The sequence below is a fragment of the Bos mutus genome, chromosome 9, assembly GCF_027580195.1.
Source record: "Bos mutus isolate GX-2022 chromosome 9, NWIPB_WYAK_1.1, whole genome shotgun sequence".
In the NCBI taxonomy this organism is placed as follows: Eukaryota; Metazoa; Chordata; class Mammalia; order Artiodactyla; family Bovidae; genus Bos; species Bos mutus.
The window spans coordinates 52,630,441-52,651,106 of record NC_091625.1 but is presented as its reverse complement, the minus strand read 5'-3'; the positions used below and the strand labels follow the sequence as shown (position 1 = coordinate 52,651,106).

Sequence of the window (20,666 nt, the reverse complement as noted above, 5' to 3'; positions counted from 1 at the left end):
GAAACTAACATACTAGTTAAAATCTGTTTTTTTATTTGAAGTAAACTTCATGGTTGTTTAACAGATTAAAGTATCTTCCCCCAAAACTTCTCTAACTCATTTCTGGAGATGTAGGCTTTCCTTTTGGCAATCTTAAGAGATTTTAGTTATCACTTTTTAAAGATTTAGAAAGATCCAGCATGTCTAATTTCAAAAGCTTGTTAAATTATTGTTTCTGCTCACTTTCTAATTTGTTTACCAAAAAAATGTATTAACAATAATTTAAGAAAGTTTAAAAACATAAAATCTTACCATTTCATCTGGTGTTCCATGGCGATCGAACTGATAAAATGATGCTACATGAGTAATAATCCACCAACTAAAACCCAATGGGTCCCTGGGCTGGACTATAAGCACAGATCTTCTCTGGTCATTTGATTTTTCAAGAAGTGTTTTGAGTAGTTTATTCAACCAGTTCCAAAATGACTATGGAAACAGAGGTATTATGATTTAGTTAAATTCAGACACTGATCCAGAAATCTTAATTTGGGTTTTTTCCTTCATATTTATAAGGAAATACAAAAGAATACAAAACACATATGTAAAACTTAGAGAATAATAAAAATACCCAGGTTAAAAACTAGAAAATGACTAGCTCTTGCAACTCCCACATCTTCTTCCATCCAGGGGTAACAATTATTCTGACTTCTTTATCATTCCCTAGTTTTGTAAATTTTGCCACTTAAATATACAAGCCTTAATTACATGTTGTCTGGCTTCATCTTTTTTTGTGTATTTGTATTCTCATGTAGCTTGTTTCCATTGTTTAATAACTTGATATATATCTTGTCATATCTTTTACTATCAGTTCCAAATTCTTCTAAACTTTGTTTTAGATTCTCTTATAAACAGCTTACAGTCTTTGACAGTATATGTTTTAAATGAGCAATTAGTAGTCCATTTGCAGTTACTGTAATGACTGAAATTTAGTTTTAAATCTACCACCTTATTCTATATTTCTATTTATAACCTACTTTTCCCATCTACACCTCCTTCCTGCCTTCTTTTGGGTTGACAATTTCACTATTTTCCCCTTTATCAGGCTGCAAGTTAAATAATCTACTTTTTCTTTTAGTGATACCCTAGAAACAACAGCATACATTCAAATATCTCGGTAAGTTCACATATATCTTGCTTTTCTCTTGGACTAAACAAAGACTTTAAAATTCTCATTTATGCCCCACCCAATTTATAAGCTAGTATTACTGTGTACTTTATTTCTTAACCCCACTCGATTATAATTTATACACAACATTTACCACTTTCATTACTCCCTTCCTATAGCTCAAATAACCTTCCTTTTCACTTTGGCATTATTATTATTCTACTAAACTTATCTTTCAGGATTCCCTTTAATTTTGCTTCATTGAAAACTGTTTCATCCAAGTCTTGAAAGACTGTGCTGGATGAAGAATTGTATGTTGAAAATTAGTTTGTTTTAGTAAAATGATGATACCATTCCCACTGGCCTCTATGGCTGTTGAGAAATCAGCTGCCAGTCTAATTGCCACTCTTTTCAAAGCAGCATTTTTCTGTCAGAATGCTTTTAATCTCTTCTGTCTCCAATGTTATTAAAATTTATTATTAAAATTATATAGAATATTTTCACTGTCCTAAAAGTCCCCTATGTTCTGCCCACCCCTAGAAGCCAATGATCTTTTTACTGTTTTCAGTTTTGGCTTTTAAAGAATGTCATGTAGTTGGAATCATACATTGTGTAACCTTTCAGCCTAGCTTCTTTCACTTAGTAATATGCATTTAAGGTTCCTATGGCAACCCACTCCAATGTGCCTGGGAAATCCCATGGACAGAGGAACCTGGTGGGCTACAGTCCATGGGATTCTAAGAGTCAGACACCACTGAGTGACTATCTCCACCATCATGTCTTTTCATGGCTTGATAGCTAATTTCTTTTTAGTGCTAAATAATATTCCATTGTCTGAATATACCACACTTTATCCATTTACCTACTGAAGGATATCTTGGATGCTTCCAAGTTTTGGCAATTATAAAATAATTGATAAATTAAGCTGCTATAAACATTTATGTGCAGGTTTCTATGCTGACATGCATTTTCACTGGGTAAATACTAATGAACACAACTGTTGGATCAATGTGTTAAAACCACACTAAGGTTTGTAAGAACAGGGCAAAATGTCTTCCAAAGGGGCTGTACCATTCTATATCTCTACCACAATGAATGAGTTTCTATTGTTTCACATTCTCAACAGCATTTAGAGTTGTCAGTGTTCCCAATTTTGGTCATTCTAATAGGAATGGTATCTCTTGTTCTTGTTACTTTTCCCTGAATTTGTAGTGTCTTTAAGGAAATTTAAAGCTCAATTGAGCTTCTGACTCAGAGAGCTACAGAGGAGTTTTTTTTTTTTAATTTATGCATAAAGTCTTAAAAATAAGGAAGAAATCATTCTAAACTCCTACCTGAATAAGAACATATAAACCACTTTCTTTAAGTATCATTTCACAATTAATTGTATACTTCTGCATATGGCTATTTCTCTTTTCCCCCTAATCCAGAACACTTGAAATAAAATAAAGTCCCATTCTGAAGACTGATTCAAAGTGAGGTAAAATAAAATTTGCCACCTTCCCCTTTGTGTTTTTCTTTCTCCCTCCTTGAAATAAGATACTGTAAAATTGATTAATAAATCTAAATCTGCCTCATTTCCTGACTAAATGTTTCTTGAATTACAAGAGCATTTTTAAAGTACTTTAGCCTAACGGATTCTTAATAGAAGAAAAAAAGAACTTGAGAAGATAAAATTATGAGTCAAATCTCATACCTGTCCTAGATTTTTCATATTGCCAATTTAGGGTTAAAAATACAATAAGTATTTAGTATTCAGTGCTGTTTATAAACAAAACAACTTTATAAGATTTTTTTTTGCCAAACCAACTGCATAAATTCAATATAAGGGTTAGTAACAATAACTAATAGTTTTATAACTTACTTCTGAGAGAGACCATTTACTTCTGTGATTAAGGAGGTGAATGAGTAGAACCCATAATTCTTTAATGCATGGACATGGGCAATGGTGACTCATTAATGCCTCAGAAGGCCTAACCTTCAGAAAAGAACCAAAAGGAGTAAATTACAAGATAGCAGAATTTTACATGCCACATATCTCCCCTCAAATGTTTTAAAAGATTGGTTTTGATGACTTAAAATTTATGCTCAATTATATAAAATTGCTTATAAAAAACATACCATTTCATTAACTTTTAAAATAAATTTCCATGTAAAAACAAAAGTACACAATGAATTTATTCCCAACTTAAAAAAAAAAAACTGCTTTAATCATCTAGTCCAACGGAGAACAAAGTTGTTCTTTAAAGGGCTAGACAGTAAATGTTAGAGTCTTTAATAGTGAAATAGCCTTTGCTACAACTACTCAACTCTGCCATTGTTCAGCAACTTTAGTCATAGACAATGGATGAATAGGATGGGAATGTGTTCCAGTAAAACTTTATTTACAAAAAGTTGATGTGCTAGATTTGGCTACGGGTCATGGTTTCCAAACCTTGATCTAATCCATCAGCCAATTAAAAAGATTTCTAAGAAAATGATTAGAAAATAAGTTTAAATTCACTGTAATTGAGACTAAAACTTTTTATAATTAAGCAAATTTATTAGGAATTCATAAAGATTAGACAATTTTATCATTTTTGTAACAAACATATTCTCAATGCTCCTAAATATACCCTCAAGTGGCATACAGAGAATATGCACTATATTTTCAAGGACAGCCAGACTTCTGAAATTCAAGTGTTCATTATTTCCCATATTATACAATTTTCTAACATAACATAGTAAAATAACCATCAAGATATTACTTTATCATATCTAGTTAACCTACTAATTACATTATAAATACAGACTAGATTTAGACAATACATAAAACATGATCTAAATTTTAAAAAATTAAAAATCCCAATTTCCCATAGGTAACAGTTATGTTTGTAACCTGAAGTTCTGACAGTCAACAGACTTCCACTGACTGAAAATAAATGTATACCATAGCACTTTTAAAGCACTGCTTTAAGCACTATGATAAGTAATTTAGTAAAAACACATAATGTCCCCCAATTCTAGACCTTTTATGAAAACAAGCAAACAAAACCACTCTTTAAATGTGTCAACTAACTTTAGCTAAGTACTCATTTATTTTGTTATATAACAATAGATTATTAAAGGGCTGGTCTCTATTTGAAGAGAAATTTCCAATCATCATAAACATTGTTTTATTTACTTGACCAATAGAAAAGTGTTTAAAAAAAAAGCTCTAAGACACTAATTCTAGCCTGTTTTAAATGTTTAACTCAAATTCTTTTCCCAACCAACTCCCAAATAAAAGTAAATATAAAATTAGAAGAATTAACAAATAAATCATTTTAGGTTAAATTCTTATAGAACAAACTACACTCATTAAGTCCTGACTATTGTCATTAAATACCAAAAATGCAAATAAACTCTTAAGGCATTACCTTGTCATACCTGTTGAGGGACAGGTTTATTAAATCACAAAGAAGATTTTCACAATGTTCTTCAAACAAGCTGACATTGGTTAAATTGTCACCTGCCAGATTCATAAACTGATGACTATATACAACTTGTTCTAAAAATGAAATAAATTCTGTTTAAAACTACAGCAGATTTTACTAATTCAGAAGGAAGGGACTGTACACCTTTAAATTAACATAACACAACTGCAACAGAAACAGTTAAAAGAAATTTTTTTCTGCAAATTAAAGTTAAATGTGAAAACAATTGCTTTCTTATATGAGCAGTGATGTTTCAATCCTCCCAAGTACTGTTTAATAGATTTTCTTTCCTTAATATGGCCATCTAAAGAGCAACAATGCAACAAAAGAAAAAATATATAAGAAGGTAAATATAGAAAATCTTTACCTATATTTCTAACCAATAATGCCTTTAAAACATTCTTCTTTTAACAAATACTGATAAACTAACCATGTGTAATTGTTTTTTGGCATGAAATAGGACAAACCAAGGTAACAGATACCAAAATTTGTACCTGTGTCAGAGTAAGTTCACCTAACTACTGCTTTAAAAAAATATTATTTGAAGTAGAGTCGACATGAGAGAGGAAATGACATTTGTGTATACAATTCTATGTTCATATGTATCCATGTAAGTGCTCACATATACACACGTATACATATATGTATTTTTGCATTAATTCATTTGAAAAATGGGTACTGAGGTATAGAATGTCTTTATAACCCAAATAATTAATAATTTACAACTAGATAATATTTATAAAGAACAAGACCAAGAATAAATAGGCAACATGTGAAATAAAATTTTACCATCCACAATATATACAAACTACTTCAAATTAAAGAAAAACAGGAAAGACTGAAACAAAAAATAATGCAATATATGCTTTGCAAAATATAATGAATTAATAAAGCAAATATAAAGATAATAAAATTAAAGATGCTCAACTTCACTGATAATCAGGAAATTACAAAATAGATTCAATATCATTTTTCACATATAAGTTGGCAAAAAATAGAAATAATAATAGCTACTACTGGCAAGAGTATGAGGCAAAGATATGCTCATGGTTAAGTGTATAAAATTGGGGAAACTTATTATACAACACCAGAGCAGCATATACAATATTAGAAGTGCAATATGCTACTTCGATTCCAAAAACCTATTGTACAAAATAGCCTGTACAAGTATTTGAAGATGTATATACACACAAGGATGCTCAGTGAAATGTAATTTGTAATATTAAACAGAAATAACAAATATTAAAAAAGAGTTGGCTAAAATTATGATAGGTCCATAAGATCTATAACAAATGAATCAAGTAAAACTGTATGTACTAACATGAACAGATCTCTAAAAGCACTATTAAATAATACCCTCCACAGAACAATATGACACCACTTGTGGTTAGAAACAAAAACAAAAATTCTACCTATATATGTTTCTATGTATGTATACTAACAATAAGTACGGATGGATGGATAAATGGACCATTCTTTCCGGTACTTATCTCTAGAAAAAAGAAGTTAAGACCTTCACTTTCTAGTTTCATTACTGTTTGATTGAAAATAATAATACCTAGAAAACACTTACTTGTATAATCTTAAAAAACAATTTAAACATGTTTAGATTCAAAAAAAGGACATAAACCAGAAATCTATAAACTTACTCAATTTTTCACCAAGCATGTGAAGAATTTCCAGCACCAGCCAATGGATATCTAGGTGGAGATGTAGTAAATGCCATGATGGTGGGTAAAGCTGTGAATGATATTATCAACTGTGAAAATTCATAATACTTTATTAGGTATTTTATAGCATGTCACAATAATCTTCCCTAAGCACAAGTTAAACTACCACTATTCAAAAGTGCAAGGGAAACTTTTGTCTTGTTTGTTAAGAGGCTTTTTTTCACTAGAGATATTTAAAAGTAGGATATAGGATATACTCTTAACTGATGTTGCAGACAGACCCACCTTGGGGCTGCTTAACAGAACAGACTTGCATAGTAAAGGTAGCTACCAACCAAGAGATATTCTACTACAGCTGCAAACCAGTAAATGAATTTTTTTAAAACATCATTTTCATGATTTTATTTTAGACTTTAGCCAGGAAATATGGTTTTAAATGTAATGAATACCCAGGAACATCCATAAAATATTTTAAGGAGAACTTTTAAATCATTTTAAGACACTACTGTCACGTCCATAAAGAAACTAAAGTTAAAAGTGGTGAAGAAATTTACCCCTCAATTCATTCCTTAGGATTCAAACCTAATTCTATTCCATTCAAAAGTCAGTGCTCTTTACTGTGCATGCAGGTTATCAATAAATTTTCTCCAATCAACATTTTGATTCACTAAAATACAATGATTTGTGCTTTTTTATTAAGACATCTAAGAATGATGGAGAGGGATCTTACCTTATCAAACATATAAACAAAATAAAACACTAGTAAAACAACATTGGCTCAGGAATAGATAATAAACTGCAAACATAGGAAGAGAAGAGTGGACACACATTCAAATCAGCAGGGAAAGTGTAGGTCATTCAGTAGGAGTCAGGATGATTAACTTATTCATTTGCAAGATACTAGATTTCCTACTTCAAGGTATATTTTTTAAAAGATGAATTAGAAAAAAAAAATAAATAAAAGATGAATTAGAGATAAATATTTAAAAGTATGTATTTTACAAGAGCATAGGAATTGTATTAAAGAAAAAAATTGATAAATATAATTTTACAGAAAAAAATGATGTACCTAGCAAGTCAGCTTAATTGCTGAAAAAGATAAATGAAAATATTTGTAATACATAATACCAAGAAATAATATTACTAATTTTAAAAAGTCCCTTAAAAAGAATAAAAGACAGATGTTCAACTAAGAATACCAATTAAAGCATTTTCTTGCATATGAGAAAGGCAAAACGTAAGAAATACGTAAAGTCTTGAAAGATGCTATTTCATGATTTTTTGGTTTTGCTGATGTTTCAGAACAGTATTTCAGTGTATGGCTATTTTGTTTATGTGCTGGTGATTCCATTCAAAGTAACCTATACTTTCAACAAGTCCGTCTAATTAAAAGCCTATGAAAGGTAAACCTTAGGTTGAGGACCCTTGCATGGATCTTTTAATTTCTGCTTCTAGATAAATTATTTTTATTTTTCTTAAGCAGTCAATGGATATTCAGAAAATAAAAGCCAGTCCAATTTACAGAAACTAAAAAGGAAAATTACCTTTCTCCTTACAATCCATCCATGAATCTTTATTAATTGACATGATTAAAAACAATTACCTAATTGGTTTCTATGGATTAGACATATTCACCTGTGAAAACAGCTGGAACTCTATTTACTTATATTATCACATATATTGATCCCTGAAAAGTTGGATTTTTAATTGTTAAATTTCACAGAAATATAAACACTTTATTGTACGTTATGTATTTTGGCAAAGACTCATTCCTAAAAGCTGAAGGAATTGGTGATGTCAAAGAGAATAGACAGAACTTAGGAAATCCCATGGGGAATTATAATCTGTCACTCACAGAAGCTCACATTTTCCTATGGAGAATTTGTTCAATACATCCACAGGCTGGGTCATGCTAACAATACAATTTTTTAAAAAGCCAAAATTCAGAGAGAATAATTGTCACAGACAGAAAAAAAATGGCAGGCATGGTCAAAACATTCATATTCTGAAACTATCTCAAAAGCCAGAAAACATAACAATGTGTTTTGAAAGCCTAACTTTTTAAAGGTGATGATCTTAACTCTTCCGATAAAATAAAATAGGGTTTGCCCATACCTTGATCAATGGGAGAGAGGATACGAATTTTAGAACATAAAAGGTTATTTTATTTGCTTTGAAACTTTTAAGCATTTGCACTGTTACAAATTAGAATAGCTATCAGTGATTCAACATAAATGATTTCTAAGCAGTTAATGCACTTTATTCAATTCTCCCAATAACTCCAGGAAGCTAAACCAATTACACAGATGAGAAGACTGAAGCAAGAGGTGCTATTTGCCCAATGGCACATAATTAATAGAAGGAGGAGCCAGTATTTCAACTCATGCAGTCTGGTCCAAGAACTACACCCTTGACTAATTTCCCTCATTCTTGAATGAATATTACCTGTGAGAAGAAAACAAAAACTTCAAAAATTAAATGTAACAAATCAAACCTTAGTCTGGTTTTGATTTACAAATGCTCCTGTATTCGTAGTGGGAAGTTCTGATAGGTGTCCTATATACAAGAGTAACCCATGGAGCTCATCAACCAACACTGAGGGAAGCTGTGCCTCCAAAGTCTCGTAGGGATGGACAGGAACATGACTTTCAGCATTACGTACTTGCAGGGACCTAAAACATGATGAGATCCAAAAGCTAATTAGAGTCTGGATAAATTTGCATTCAGAAATTCATGTATTATTCGTATTACTCATCTGACAGCCTACCTGAAGATGAAAACTTTAACATAATGAAGAAATGTTACGCAGAGCTGCCTAATATTGTGTGCTTTGCAATGCAGCGTTGATATCTTCCCTAAAATCAAAATAGGTAACGTTAATCATGGTTTAAAGAATCAGTGATCGGTGACAAAAAAATTCTATAAGCTGTATAAGCAGAAATTCTCTATCTTTTCATTTGTTTCAACTGATTCTCACTATCCCCCTGCCCTTCCCCCACAAAAAAACTGCTCTTAAGGTCACCAGTGAAACCAAGGTTGGCCAATCTAATGGACACACCTGTCTTCAATTAACTTGCCCTTACAGAAGTATTCCCTACACCTGGTTCATTGATACCATATGCTGCCAGTCTTCCTTCCTCCTCACTTTCCTATAATTCTCATGTTTTCTCTGTTTTTGTTTTCTGGCTGACTCATTTTCCCCTAGAGTGGTTATGAGTGTTTTGCACATAGTAACCACCCATATAATTTTTGCTGATGTAAATACTGAAGTAAGGGAAAGATGGCATGGGTTCAGGCTGAATGAAAAACAGGAATAAGTGATTAGGCAGCCTTATAAGTCATTATGAGTTTTGATTTCATTCTAATACAGTAGATGACTTTTCACTGGGTTCTGATTTAGAAGCAACAGGAATTGATATACATTTGAAGCAGATTTTGTACTAAAGATTATAGAAGGGCTAAGGGGGATGTGTTAAGAGACCTGTAGCAGTAATTAAGGAGATCACAGGAAAATGTATAGGTTGAAAGTATATTTTGATCATAAACCTACTGGGAATTTGATGGATTAGATATGAGTTTAAAGGAAATGAAAGAATCAAGAATGACTTATAGGCAACAGTTAGCACCAGGTAATAAGTAGAGAAAACACGGGCAGCATAAGCTGGTTTTGGAGCACATCATGGACGTACTTGGATTGAGCAATCCAAGGACAGATGTCAGGCAATTTGACATGCAAAGCCTGGAATGCAAAGGAGACTGGAATATTTCAACATTTGGTGTTGTTACTATTTAGAAATAAAGTAACTGATGAGATGGTACATGTAGGAAAAGATATACAGAGAGGAGACTCGAGGAGCCTGATTATTAGCAATAGATCTGAGGTGGAAGGGGCTTCCCTGATAGTTCAGTTGCTAAAGAACCCGCCTGCAATGCAAGAGACTGTGGTTCAATTCCTGGGTCAGGAAGATCCACTGGAGAGGGGATAGGCTACCCACTCCAGTATTCCTGGGCTTCCCTTGTGACTCAGCTGGTAAAGAATCCTCCTGCAATGCGGGAGACCTGGGTTTGATCTCTGGGTTGGGAAGATCCCCTGGAGAAGGGAAAGGCTACTCACTCCAGTATTCTGGCCTGGAGAATTCCATGGACTCTATAGTCCTGCTGCTGCTAAGTTGCTTCAGTCATGTCCCACTCTGCGCGATGTCTGTGAGATCCCCCATCCCCGGGATTCTCCAGGCCAAGAATACTGAAGTGGGTTGCCATTTCCTTCTCCAATGCATGAAAGTGAAAAGTCAAAGTGAAGTCACTCAGTCGTGTCCGACTCTTAGCGACCCCATGGACTGCAGCCCACCAGGCTCCTCCATCCATGGGATTTTCCAGATAAGAGTAATGGAGTGGGCTGCTATCGCCTTCTCGGACTCTATAGACCATGGGGTCACAAACAGTCGGACACGACTAAGCGACTTTCACTTTCACTTTTGAGGAGGAGCCAAAATAAAAGAGGCAGGAAAAGGAGGAAAAACAAAGCCCCTTACCATAGGCAACGAATTATTATTCATATTAAACATAAAGAAAAACTTAATTTAAAATTTGTATTCAAATGAGTAAACATGGATACCATTTTGGCAAAACCAACATGAATATAAGTGTAAACATACTGTGCACGTATCTACATATCAACAAGTGCAATGCAATTCTACAGCTTAATTCTACTTTGCTTACAAAAGTCATAACAATCCCCCAGTGTCACAATTCTCAGCCCAAAAAGGCAGTACTCTTAAAAAAACAACTGCTATGAACTGCTGCATCTAGCCAAAATGGAGTAAAGGAAATCATACTTACTCACCTCTCATCTTAAACTTAAAAAAAAAAAAAAAAAATCCATAAAACAAGAGTTTTCAGGCATTGGACAAAGGCAACACAAGACTCCTAATCCAGAGAGATTAGTTCCAGGACTATACCAGCTTCCCACTAGAGACAGTTTCCAGGCTGCAGCACAGGGGCAGAGAATTCAGAGCCCAGATCACTGATTTGAGAAAACATGAGATCTGAGTTTAGGGAAGTCTAAATTTGCAGGGCAAAAGTACCAAAGAAGAAAAAAATGGCTACATAAAAAAGAACCTGGAGATGTGCAGAGGTCCCTTTTGAGTCTGACTAAGTACTGATCTGCAGGCCAGAGAAAAATACCAGAAAACAATTCCCTACAAAGCTTACGAAGATCAAGGAACAGTTTAAGTTCACACTAGCAGGAATTTAAAAAAAGTAATAAATCAGAAAAAATCCTCAGAAGTCTTACTAGAGCTGAACATTAGACTTAACATTAGACTACAGGCTACTTTTTAAAAGTCCTAACAAAATTTACAAGCTTCAAAAAGATCCAATGGATTACAAGTACTCAACAATGAGCCAGAACAAAATTCAACAGCAGTTTTAGGAATACAAGAAAATTCAGAAAGCAGCAATGTAAAAGCTACAAAGTCCATCACACAAGAAAAAACTACTAAATGTTCAAAAAAGCGGAAGAATATATCCTAAAACTATGAGGAAAAAGTCAATACAAACAAACCTGGAAATGACAATGATGAAAGAATCTGTAGTTAAAGTTAAAAACAGCAGCTGTAGATACACTCCATATGTTAAAGACAGATTAAAAAAATATGAGAACAGAAATGGAAAACATAAAATCCAGATGAAATGTCTAGAGACAAAAAAATACAGTACCAAAAAGGGAGTAACATTAACAGCTATATTTAATACCAGGTGGCAGTACTCTTCAGAGAAGGCAATGACACCCCACTCCAGTACTCTTGCCTGGAAAATCCCATGGACGGAGGGGCCTGGTGGGCTGCAGTCCATGGGGTCGCTAGGAGTTGGACATGACTGAGCGACTTCACTTTCACTCTTCACTTTCATGCATTGGAGAAGGAAATGGCAACCCACTCCAGTGTTCTTGCCTTGAGAATCCCAGGGACGGGGAAGCCTGGTTGGGCTGCTGTCTATGGGGTCGCACAGAGTCAGACACGACTGAAGCGACTTAGCAGCAGCAGTGGAAAAAAAAAAAAATATATATATATATATAATGTATACTATTCTGCCTCAACAGGAAAGCAATCCTTGGAGTATAATCAACGGGAGAACAAGAACCATGTGTACATCAGTAACTGACCCTAAGGGCTTTCTGGAGAGGGTTGAGGGCCAAGGGTTTACAGGAGTTTACTAACAAACCCCTGGTACAGCTTGCATGGGAGGGGAAAGCTGGTGTGTGTGTGCTGTGTGCTGTGTGCTTAGTCGTGTCCAACTCTTTGCAATCTCATGGACTGTAGCCCACCAGGTTCATCTGTCCATGGAATTTTCCAGGCAAGAACAGTGGAGCGGGTTGCCATTTCCTACTTCAAAGGATCTTCCCAAGCCAAGGATCAAACCTGCGTCTCATGCAGTGGCAGATTCCTTACCACTGCACCACCTGGGAAGCCTAAGCTGACGCAGGGATAGTCTTCAGTATTGCTAACCTGCCCAATAAACCGGTCATTGTTTTTTTTAAGCAACTAAAGGGGCCAAAATGTCAGCGTAACAAGTAACCGTTTCAACAAATGGCCCACTATAGTGATTTTAGGTCCATAACTGCTTTTCAAGGAATAATCCTGCATAATAAATGCCTTCCACAAACCCAATTTAATTAAGTCATTCTATATAGTAAAGGTATTTTTGCTGTTTCCACTACAATCTTGTAGAGGCTCCCCAGGGGTTTAAAAGTAAAATTGTGACTTTTTGGCACTGCTTACAAAGACACCTATAATTGCCTCCCTTCCAAAAATTAATTCCTAACATAGTCCAACTGACATAATCACCACTTACTCCCTTTTCTCCCAGCTTTTATGTTTTTATACACGTCAAATGTCTTTGTCACAAAGTTGTTTCATACCTGAACTCAGCCTATCCCCAACACTTGTCCATAAGCTTTTGCCTGACTAAGTCCTCCTCATCCTTGAAGCCCCAGATCTGGTATCATCCAGTGATGAGCACATACACAGATAAACCCCTTGGTTCCTGCAGCAACTTGCACATGTCTTTATCATTACACTTTTCCATTTGCCATGCCAATTATGCTTGTTTATCTGTTTTACTCAACTGCAAACTCTTCAGTAGCATAATTTTCCTCTTTGATTCATCAGCACCTTGCACATGAAGGAGGGACTTGGGTGGCAACAGAACAGGAATAGTCAAAATTTACTGAGGACCAGCTGAGAAAAAAGAACGGCCCTGGCAGCAGACAACAATTAAGGCCATGAAGTTTCCTAATGAAATTAAACAGTCATACATTATCAAAAATAATCACACAAAGTCACTCCATGATTTTGGTGAAACAAGGAAAAACAACAAACCGCCTTAGTAATCATGTTTGACACAGAAACAGGGCACTACACAACCACGCGGAGACAAGGTCCAAGAGCAGAATATCCTCCTCTTCCAGCTAAGATGACTATCGCTTCATCACTAACTAGAACCTACCCTTGCCTTCTTTTTGTTCCACCTTCTAAAAAAAAACTTTAAATTACCATACGCTGTCACCAAGTTGCTCCAGCTTCTGAACAGCATCAAATCCAGAATAAAGCCTCTTAAACTCGACCCAAAATTAGTCTGCGCAAGCACATACCCTACACAAACCCCTCCCTAATTCCGCTTGCTGAGAGGCCCCAACTGTTCCTCATGATGCGTTTCTCTCCCTTGCCTCCTAAGCTAATAAAACACTTTTTTGACCAAAGGTGTGTTTTGCATGATCTGTGGTTGCTGAGCATAACAACAGATCCTAAGCTAAGCACCTAACATGCATTATGCCATTTAGTCCTCACGAGAACTCAGTGAGGTGGGAACCTGGTGTGAGGCCTGCAGTTTGCTAGGGCTGGAACCCAGGCTGACCACACAATCATGTTTCTGAAGACTATACTGAACTGAAACTGTTCAAAGGAGAGGCAGCTAGCCTGTACTGAAACACACTGCCCTTCAACTCCCTTCACTCCCTTAACTATACCAATTACCCCACAATAAAAACAAAAACGGAAAGCATCAAAGGTAAACAAGAAGCTGGCATGAGGTCTGGCACTTTACATTTTCACCACTCCCCACCCCCAAAGCAAGTTACTAACTCACTTCAGAGATGTTTGGCCTTAAATCAATTTTACTTGCAGATTTGGAAAAATACCATAAATTTCATACAGGAGCAAAATTTAAGTGTCATACTTTTTCTGAACACTAAATATAACTGTCTCCTGAACTTCCGAACTAACACTTCCTTCAAGTTATGATGATATCCAATGACACATCATAGACCCATGTACAAGTCACGGAAAGAGAGCCATTTCTCTTTGTCTTTAAACACACTTAAAACTTACCAAAATCACAGCTGGCCTGTAATAAGGTTTCCAAGTTGTATAGCTGTTGCCTAATTTAAAAAATTTAGGGTAAGAATTAGTTTTTGAACAGTTTAAAGTATGTAACAATTACTTACAGATAGTGTTTCCAAATCTTTTACACAGCTTCAATGCCTCTCATTCCTGAATAATGTTTGATGTTTCATGAATGTTTATTAGCATCACCTTCAGGGAGTAAACACTTTGAGAGAAGATAAAACATGCCTATGTCTGTCCTCCCAAAAACAACTAAGAGATACATTTATCTCAAAAATTAAATATAGATTTCAACATCAAGAAGATACTGTTTATATCTCTAAGAAGTTTAAGATAGTTACATTAAACATCCTATGTTAAAAGTAACATAAGGAAATGTTAAACTGTGTCATATAATTACACAATAGGAGTTCTGAAAAGGAACAGAATATGTAATGTAGACTAATCAGGGAAAATTTTAATTTATGATGTTCCACCTTAATTTCTCACAATAATCTTCTCTTGCCATTCTCTTCCTAGTTGCCTTTTTTAACTCCCTAAAGACGGAGCCATATTTATAACCTATGACCTGGATAAGACTAAACTCATTCTTTAATGTTTAAGATTATACAGAATCACTCAGACTGTTTTCCCAACAAAACATGTAACATGGCACAGGTTCCATGGGATCAGGGTGAGAGGAGAAATCACTCAACCTTTCTATTTTCATTTAAATGTATCATGTATACATTCTTTTTTAATTATGTAAGTTTCAAGTATACAGCACTGTAATTCCACATCTATATACACTACCACATGATCACCATCACAAGTCTAATTACTCTCCATCACCATACAGTTGACTTGATTCACCTTTTTCACCGACATCCTCAACTCCTTCCCTCTGGTAACCACTAACTGGTTTTCTGTATCTATGAGTTTGTTTTATTGTTTGTTCATTTGCTTTATTTAGATTCCATGTGAAGTCATACAGTATTTGTCACTCTCTGGCTTATTTCACTATGTATAATACCCTTGAGGTCCATCCATGTTGCTGCAAATGGCAGGATTCCATTCGTTATTAAGTCTGAATGATATTCCATTGTGTATATATATGTATGTATATATAATTTTTAAAATGTATATATATATAAGTGTATACATACATACATTTAAAATTTCTTCATCCATTCATCCATCGAAGGACGCATAGGTTGTTTCTGTATCTTCATATCCTGACTACTAAAAATAATGCTATAATGAACACAGGAGATGAATCTATCTTTTCAAATTAGTGTTTCTATGTCCTTTGGATAAATACCCAGAAGTGGAATAGCTAGGTCATAGGGTAGTTCTATCTTAATTTTTTAAAACCTCCATACTGTTTTCCATAGTGGCTGCAGCGATTTACATTCTCACCAACAGGGCACAAGGGTTCCCTTTTCTCCACATCTTCTTCATTTTGTTCTTTCTTTTCTTTTTGATACCAGTCAGATGTGACGTGACATCATTTCCTTAAGTCATGTTGAACATCCTTTTATGTGCCTGTTGGCTGTCTCTAACTATTCTTTAGAAAAATATCTATTCAGATTCTCTGCTCATTTTTTTCAGATTTTTGTTGTTGTTGTTGAGCTAAATCAATACTAACCCCTTATATTAACCAAATATATGACTCGCAAAGAGTCGGACACGACTGAGCGACTGAACTGTCTGACTGCTGACTTGCAAATGCCTTCTCCCCTCCAGTAGGTTGCCTTTTCACTTTGATGATTGTTTGCTGTGCGTAGTTTTTTAGCTTGATGTAGTCACATTTATTTATTTTTTGCTTGTTTCCCTTGCCTTTGGAGTCAAAGCCAGAAAAACATTGCTAAGACTGATGTCAGTGAGATCACTGCCTTTATTTTCTTCTATATATTTTATTGTTTCAGGTCTTATATTCAAGCTTTTAATCCTGTTTGAGTTAATTTTTGTGTATAAGATGGTGGCCTGGTTTCAGTCTTTTACCTGTGATTGTCTAATTTTCCCAACAGCATTCATTGAAGAGACTGCCCTTTCTTTAATGTATGTTCTTTGCTCCTTTGCCAGTAATTAACTGTCTCTATTTAGGTGTAGATTTATTTCTGTTATCTCAATTCTGTTCCATTCATCTATATGTCTGTTTTTATGCCAATAATATGATATTTGTTTACCATACCTTGGTAATATAGTTTGAAATCAGAAAGTGTGATGACTCTCGCTTTGTTCTTCTTTCTCAGGATTGTTTTGGCTATTTGGGATCTTTTGTGCTTTCACGTAAACTTTAGAATTACCATGTATACATTCTTAATGTATTTTGAGACAATATTTGCCTTTGATAAGTAACTCCAAATCTCAAATCTAAATTATGGACTGGGTTTTAAGTAATAATGAATCATTTCAATTTAATTAATTGTGATAATGAGTAATGTTTATTTTTTTTTAAGTTCATATTTTTAAGAGATATATACCAAAGTATTTAAGGGTGAGATGGCATGATACCTGGAATCTGCTTTAAAAATATTTAAGCCAAAGGTAGAGGGAAAGGGACAGAAGGAAATGTGATAAATCATGATGTTTATCATAACTGAGGGAAGGTATGTGAGGGTTCACTATACTATTCTCTCTATATTTGAGTATGTTTAAAATTTTCATTAACATTTTTTAATGTTGTCCAGATTAATTAATCATATTTCTATTATACAGTCTGAAAAGTCTGAGTTCATTCTCCAAAGATTACTGAAAAATTATGTCTATTAAGCAGTCCTAATGCTAGGAAAGACTGAGGACAGGAGAAGGGGGGTGACAAAGGATGAAGTGGTTGAATAGGATCATCGACTCAATGGACATGAGTTTGAGCAAACTACAGGACGTAGAGAAGGACAGGGAGGCCTGGTGCGCTGCAGTCCACAGGGTCACAAACAGTCAGACAGGACTGAGCGACTAAACAACAAAAAGCAACAAAAGTATTTTTTTTTTCTTCCAAAGTTATGGTATACTTTAAAGCCTTAAATATTTGTTTTCAATAAATGATGTCAAATGTGTGTGTGTGTGTTCAGTCATGTCCAACTCTTTGTGACCCTATGTACTGTGGCCCACCAGGCTCCTCTGTCCATGAGATTTCCCAGGCAAGGATACTGGAGTGGGTTGCCATTTCCTCCTCCAGAGGATCTTCCAGACCCAAGGATTGAACCCATGTCTCCTGCGTCTCCTACATTGCAGGCAGATTCTTTACTACTGAGCCACTGCAGAAGCCCAATGTCAAATACAACAGAATAAAAATTCTGCAAAACCACTAAAAGAATAAACTCATTAAAACCATTACTCCATCAAGCATTACTGCTTAAGTGCTGTTACTGATAAGATAACCAGGTGAGCAGCAATCAAAATTCTATAGGTGTTTTTGTAATGTCAGTATTAGAAACCACCCAGAAATGTAACTTAAAACTGAATAGCAAAAAAAAAAAAAAAAAAAAAAAACTGAACAGCATATTCACTCAATGGCAGTTTTTAAAAAAATACAAAACATACCTGAATAGATGAAAGAGAACTCTAGATGAATTCACTAATGCTGTTTCAGTAACCCACTCAATGCCAAATATTTCCACTGTATCCTCTTCAAAATTAGTTGGTAAAGGATCAAGATTCAAAATTACTCTGAAATAAAAATTCTGATTCAATTTCACAAAATGTATGCTATATCTCATACTATAGCAGGAGTTTCTGGCATTATATGAATCCGTATTACCCATGACATGTCAACAATAATGTTAAACGTCAGGTAATGCCTTGGTACCTTGTATCTCACTAATACTATAAATGAACTATATTAAGAATTCAACCCTGTATTATGATTTTTTAAAAGAAGAGGGTAACTAAAGAGCACTATAACTTGAGGGAAAAAGGTGGAACATACTTTCCATAGGGAACATACTTTCACCTGCATTCAACAGTGGTCTTCAGTTGTAGAGTTTCACCTTTTGAGGGGACATTTAATTTTTAAAACAGTTAAAGTTACTCTGAGCCATGTCTAAAGAAGGGCATAATCAAGTCGAATAACATCTTTTAAGGTCTGAAAGAAGATACAATTGTAAAAATCAACAAAAATGGTTTCTGTTCTGAATAAAACTGCCTCAGCAGGTATTTCCAAAATATTTCAATAACAGGAGTTTTACTTAAATATGAATATACAACTGTTCAAGACAAGAGATTGGAAGGATAATATTTCTGTGAATTTACACAATCTAGAGCACTTACTCAAAAGTTAAAAAAAAGCTTAAAATAAAGACCTATAAGACTTCTGTACGTGTAAATATACAGAATTAGAAGACTCTGGAGCAACAAAAAAACTGTGCCACTTCAAAAAGCCCAGATAGTTTATAATTCACTTTAAGTAAAAGGTAAAACTAGTGTCCGGCTCCCTACTCCAAAGCTGAGGCAGCGGTGAGGTAAGAGAACAGCAGGTAGCAAGGAAATTATCCTTCCAAAAATCTTTCAGGTATGTGTATGCTCTAACAAGAAACCAACAGAACTATTAGCGTGCATCCGTATGGTAATTCGAGCCGATTTACAAAAACAGTGCCCGATGAACATTAAAGTTTAACTGACTGAAGTCTTAATTAAATAACATACCTAAACAGACTCCTAAACTCTGAATAGGGAAAAACAGTTTCCGATTTTTTTTAACCTACCGCTTAAGAGCTCCACTGGAAAGGTAGGACTCTCCAGAAAAATGTTTTCCTCCTCCTCTGTTGTCAAAATCACAAGAAAAGCAAGGGGGATTGCACCATTCTGTCTGTAGTTCCAGTTCCAAGCTGTCGGTCAGAAACGTGGACGCAGGGGGACAGTTATCCATTGTTCACCATTTCCTGAAATTTTTGGAGTTCATTAATGACTATCAGTAAGGGCTCCAAAGAAGTTGTGATGTGATTCCTGGAGGTGGGGAGGGCCGAGAAATTTGGGGTGACCTCAAAAAAGTTCCCCAAACACCCCCCTCCCCAGCACACAGGAAAAAAACGAGAAGCGAAATAAATCCTCAATAAATATATACCTCCCCCCCCTCAACCCGCCCCTGCCCACCGACTCCCCTAGATCAAGGCTGTCAGATTTTAGACTGTGCCCCGGACTGGCTGTGGCAGTAACTTAAAAATCCCATCTACGTCAGACCCGTCAGTACAGGGTGAAGTGGGGAAAAAAAATGTTGGCAGGACAGATTCAGCCTCAAGCCCAGAGCTCGACTAGACCTGCGACCTCCGCTAAGTTACTACACCGCACTGAGCCAGGTTCCCCGCAGTGCCGGAACTGCAAGCTCCCCGGCCGACGCCAGGCGTGGATCCAGAGGGCCCAGAGCAAATCTCCGCTCTCCCGACCTGGGCAAGTCCCGCCAGGTTCGCACAAGGCAGCGATCTGCGTGGGCCGACCACAGGGCGAGGGGATCCGGTGTCCTGCACACCCCGGCGCCCTTGGTTTGGTGCACGTCGTACCTACTCACTCTAAGATCCGTACCTACTCACCCGGAGATCCGCCCCGGCGGTCCCGGCCAGAGCCAGCGAGTCCGTGGGGGTCTAGATCACAGACAGACGAAATTCCCGCCAAGACGCCTGCGTTCAATGAGGGCGGGGCCACGGAGAAGCCCGCCCCCCGAGGTGCGCTCGCGAGATCTCTGAGGGACCCGTCGGAACTCCTCAAGTTCTCGCGAGAATCTTCCAGTCCAGGACTCCGTAAGGCTATTTGCATTTTTACTTCTTATTTTTTTTTTCCCTCCCTTTGGTAGTTTTAATTGGTACTTTGGGCCGGAAGGCGGAACCTCACTTGAGAAGGAAACGGGCTGAGGTGAACGAGGTTTAGGGACCGCGGGGTTTGTAGTCTGGCCGAACTTAAGAAAAGAGCTCCACTGGAGCCAATCGCAAGCGGGTGTCTGAGGGCCGCGCCTGAGCCTCTAGTTGCTGGGCTAGTCCCAGCAGCTGCTTTGTCGAGGTCGTAGATGCCTTTGTTCATGGAT

General features: G+C 35.9%; 1 protein-coding gene across 3 annotated transcripts in view; it reads right to left on the bottom strand.

Moving 5' to 3' along the window:
* Positions 1-20,286, bottom strand: part of MMS22L (MMS22 like, DNA repair protein) — a 126,413-nt gene extending 106,127 nt beyond the window's left edge. Inside the window, exons 1-10 of one of the 3 annotated variants that reach the window (XM_005892256.3) lie at positions 20,179-20,286; positions 19,357-19,533; positions 18,197-18,322; positions 14,657-14,706; positions 9,037-9,124; positions 8,764-8,941; positions 6,249-6,339; positions 4,543-4,673; positions 3,009-3,122; positions 292-465 (exon numbers count right to left, since the gene is read on the bottom strand). In XM_005892256.3, coding sequence (XP_005892318.2) covers positions 292-465; positions 3,009-3,122; positions 4,543-4,673; positions 6,249-6,339; positions 8,764-8,941; positions 9,037-9,124; positions 14,657-14,706; positions 18,197-18,322; positions 19,357-19,520 — 1,116 coding nt within the window. In that variant the 5' untranslated portion in view covers positions 19,521-19,533; positions 20,179-20,286. Of the gene's footprint in view, positions 1-291; positions 466-3,008; positions 3,123-4,542; positions 4,674-6,248; positions 6,340-8,763; positions 8,942-9,036; positions 9,125-14,656; positions 14,707-18,196; positions 18,323-19,356; positions 19,534-20,170 lie in introns of those variants that run through there. The other 2 variants (XM_070376571.1, XM_070376573.1) reach the window with 2 other exon arrangements.
* Between the last annotated feature and the right edge of the window lie 380 nt (positions 20,287-20,666).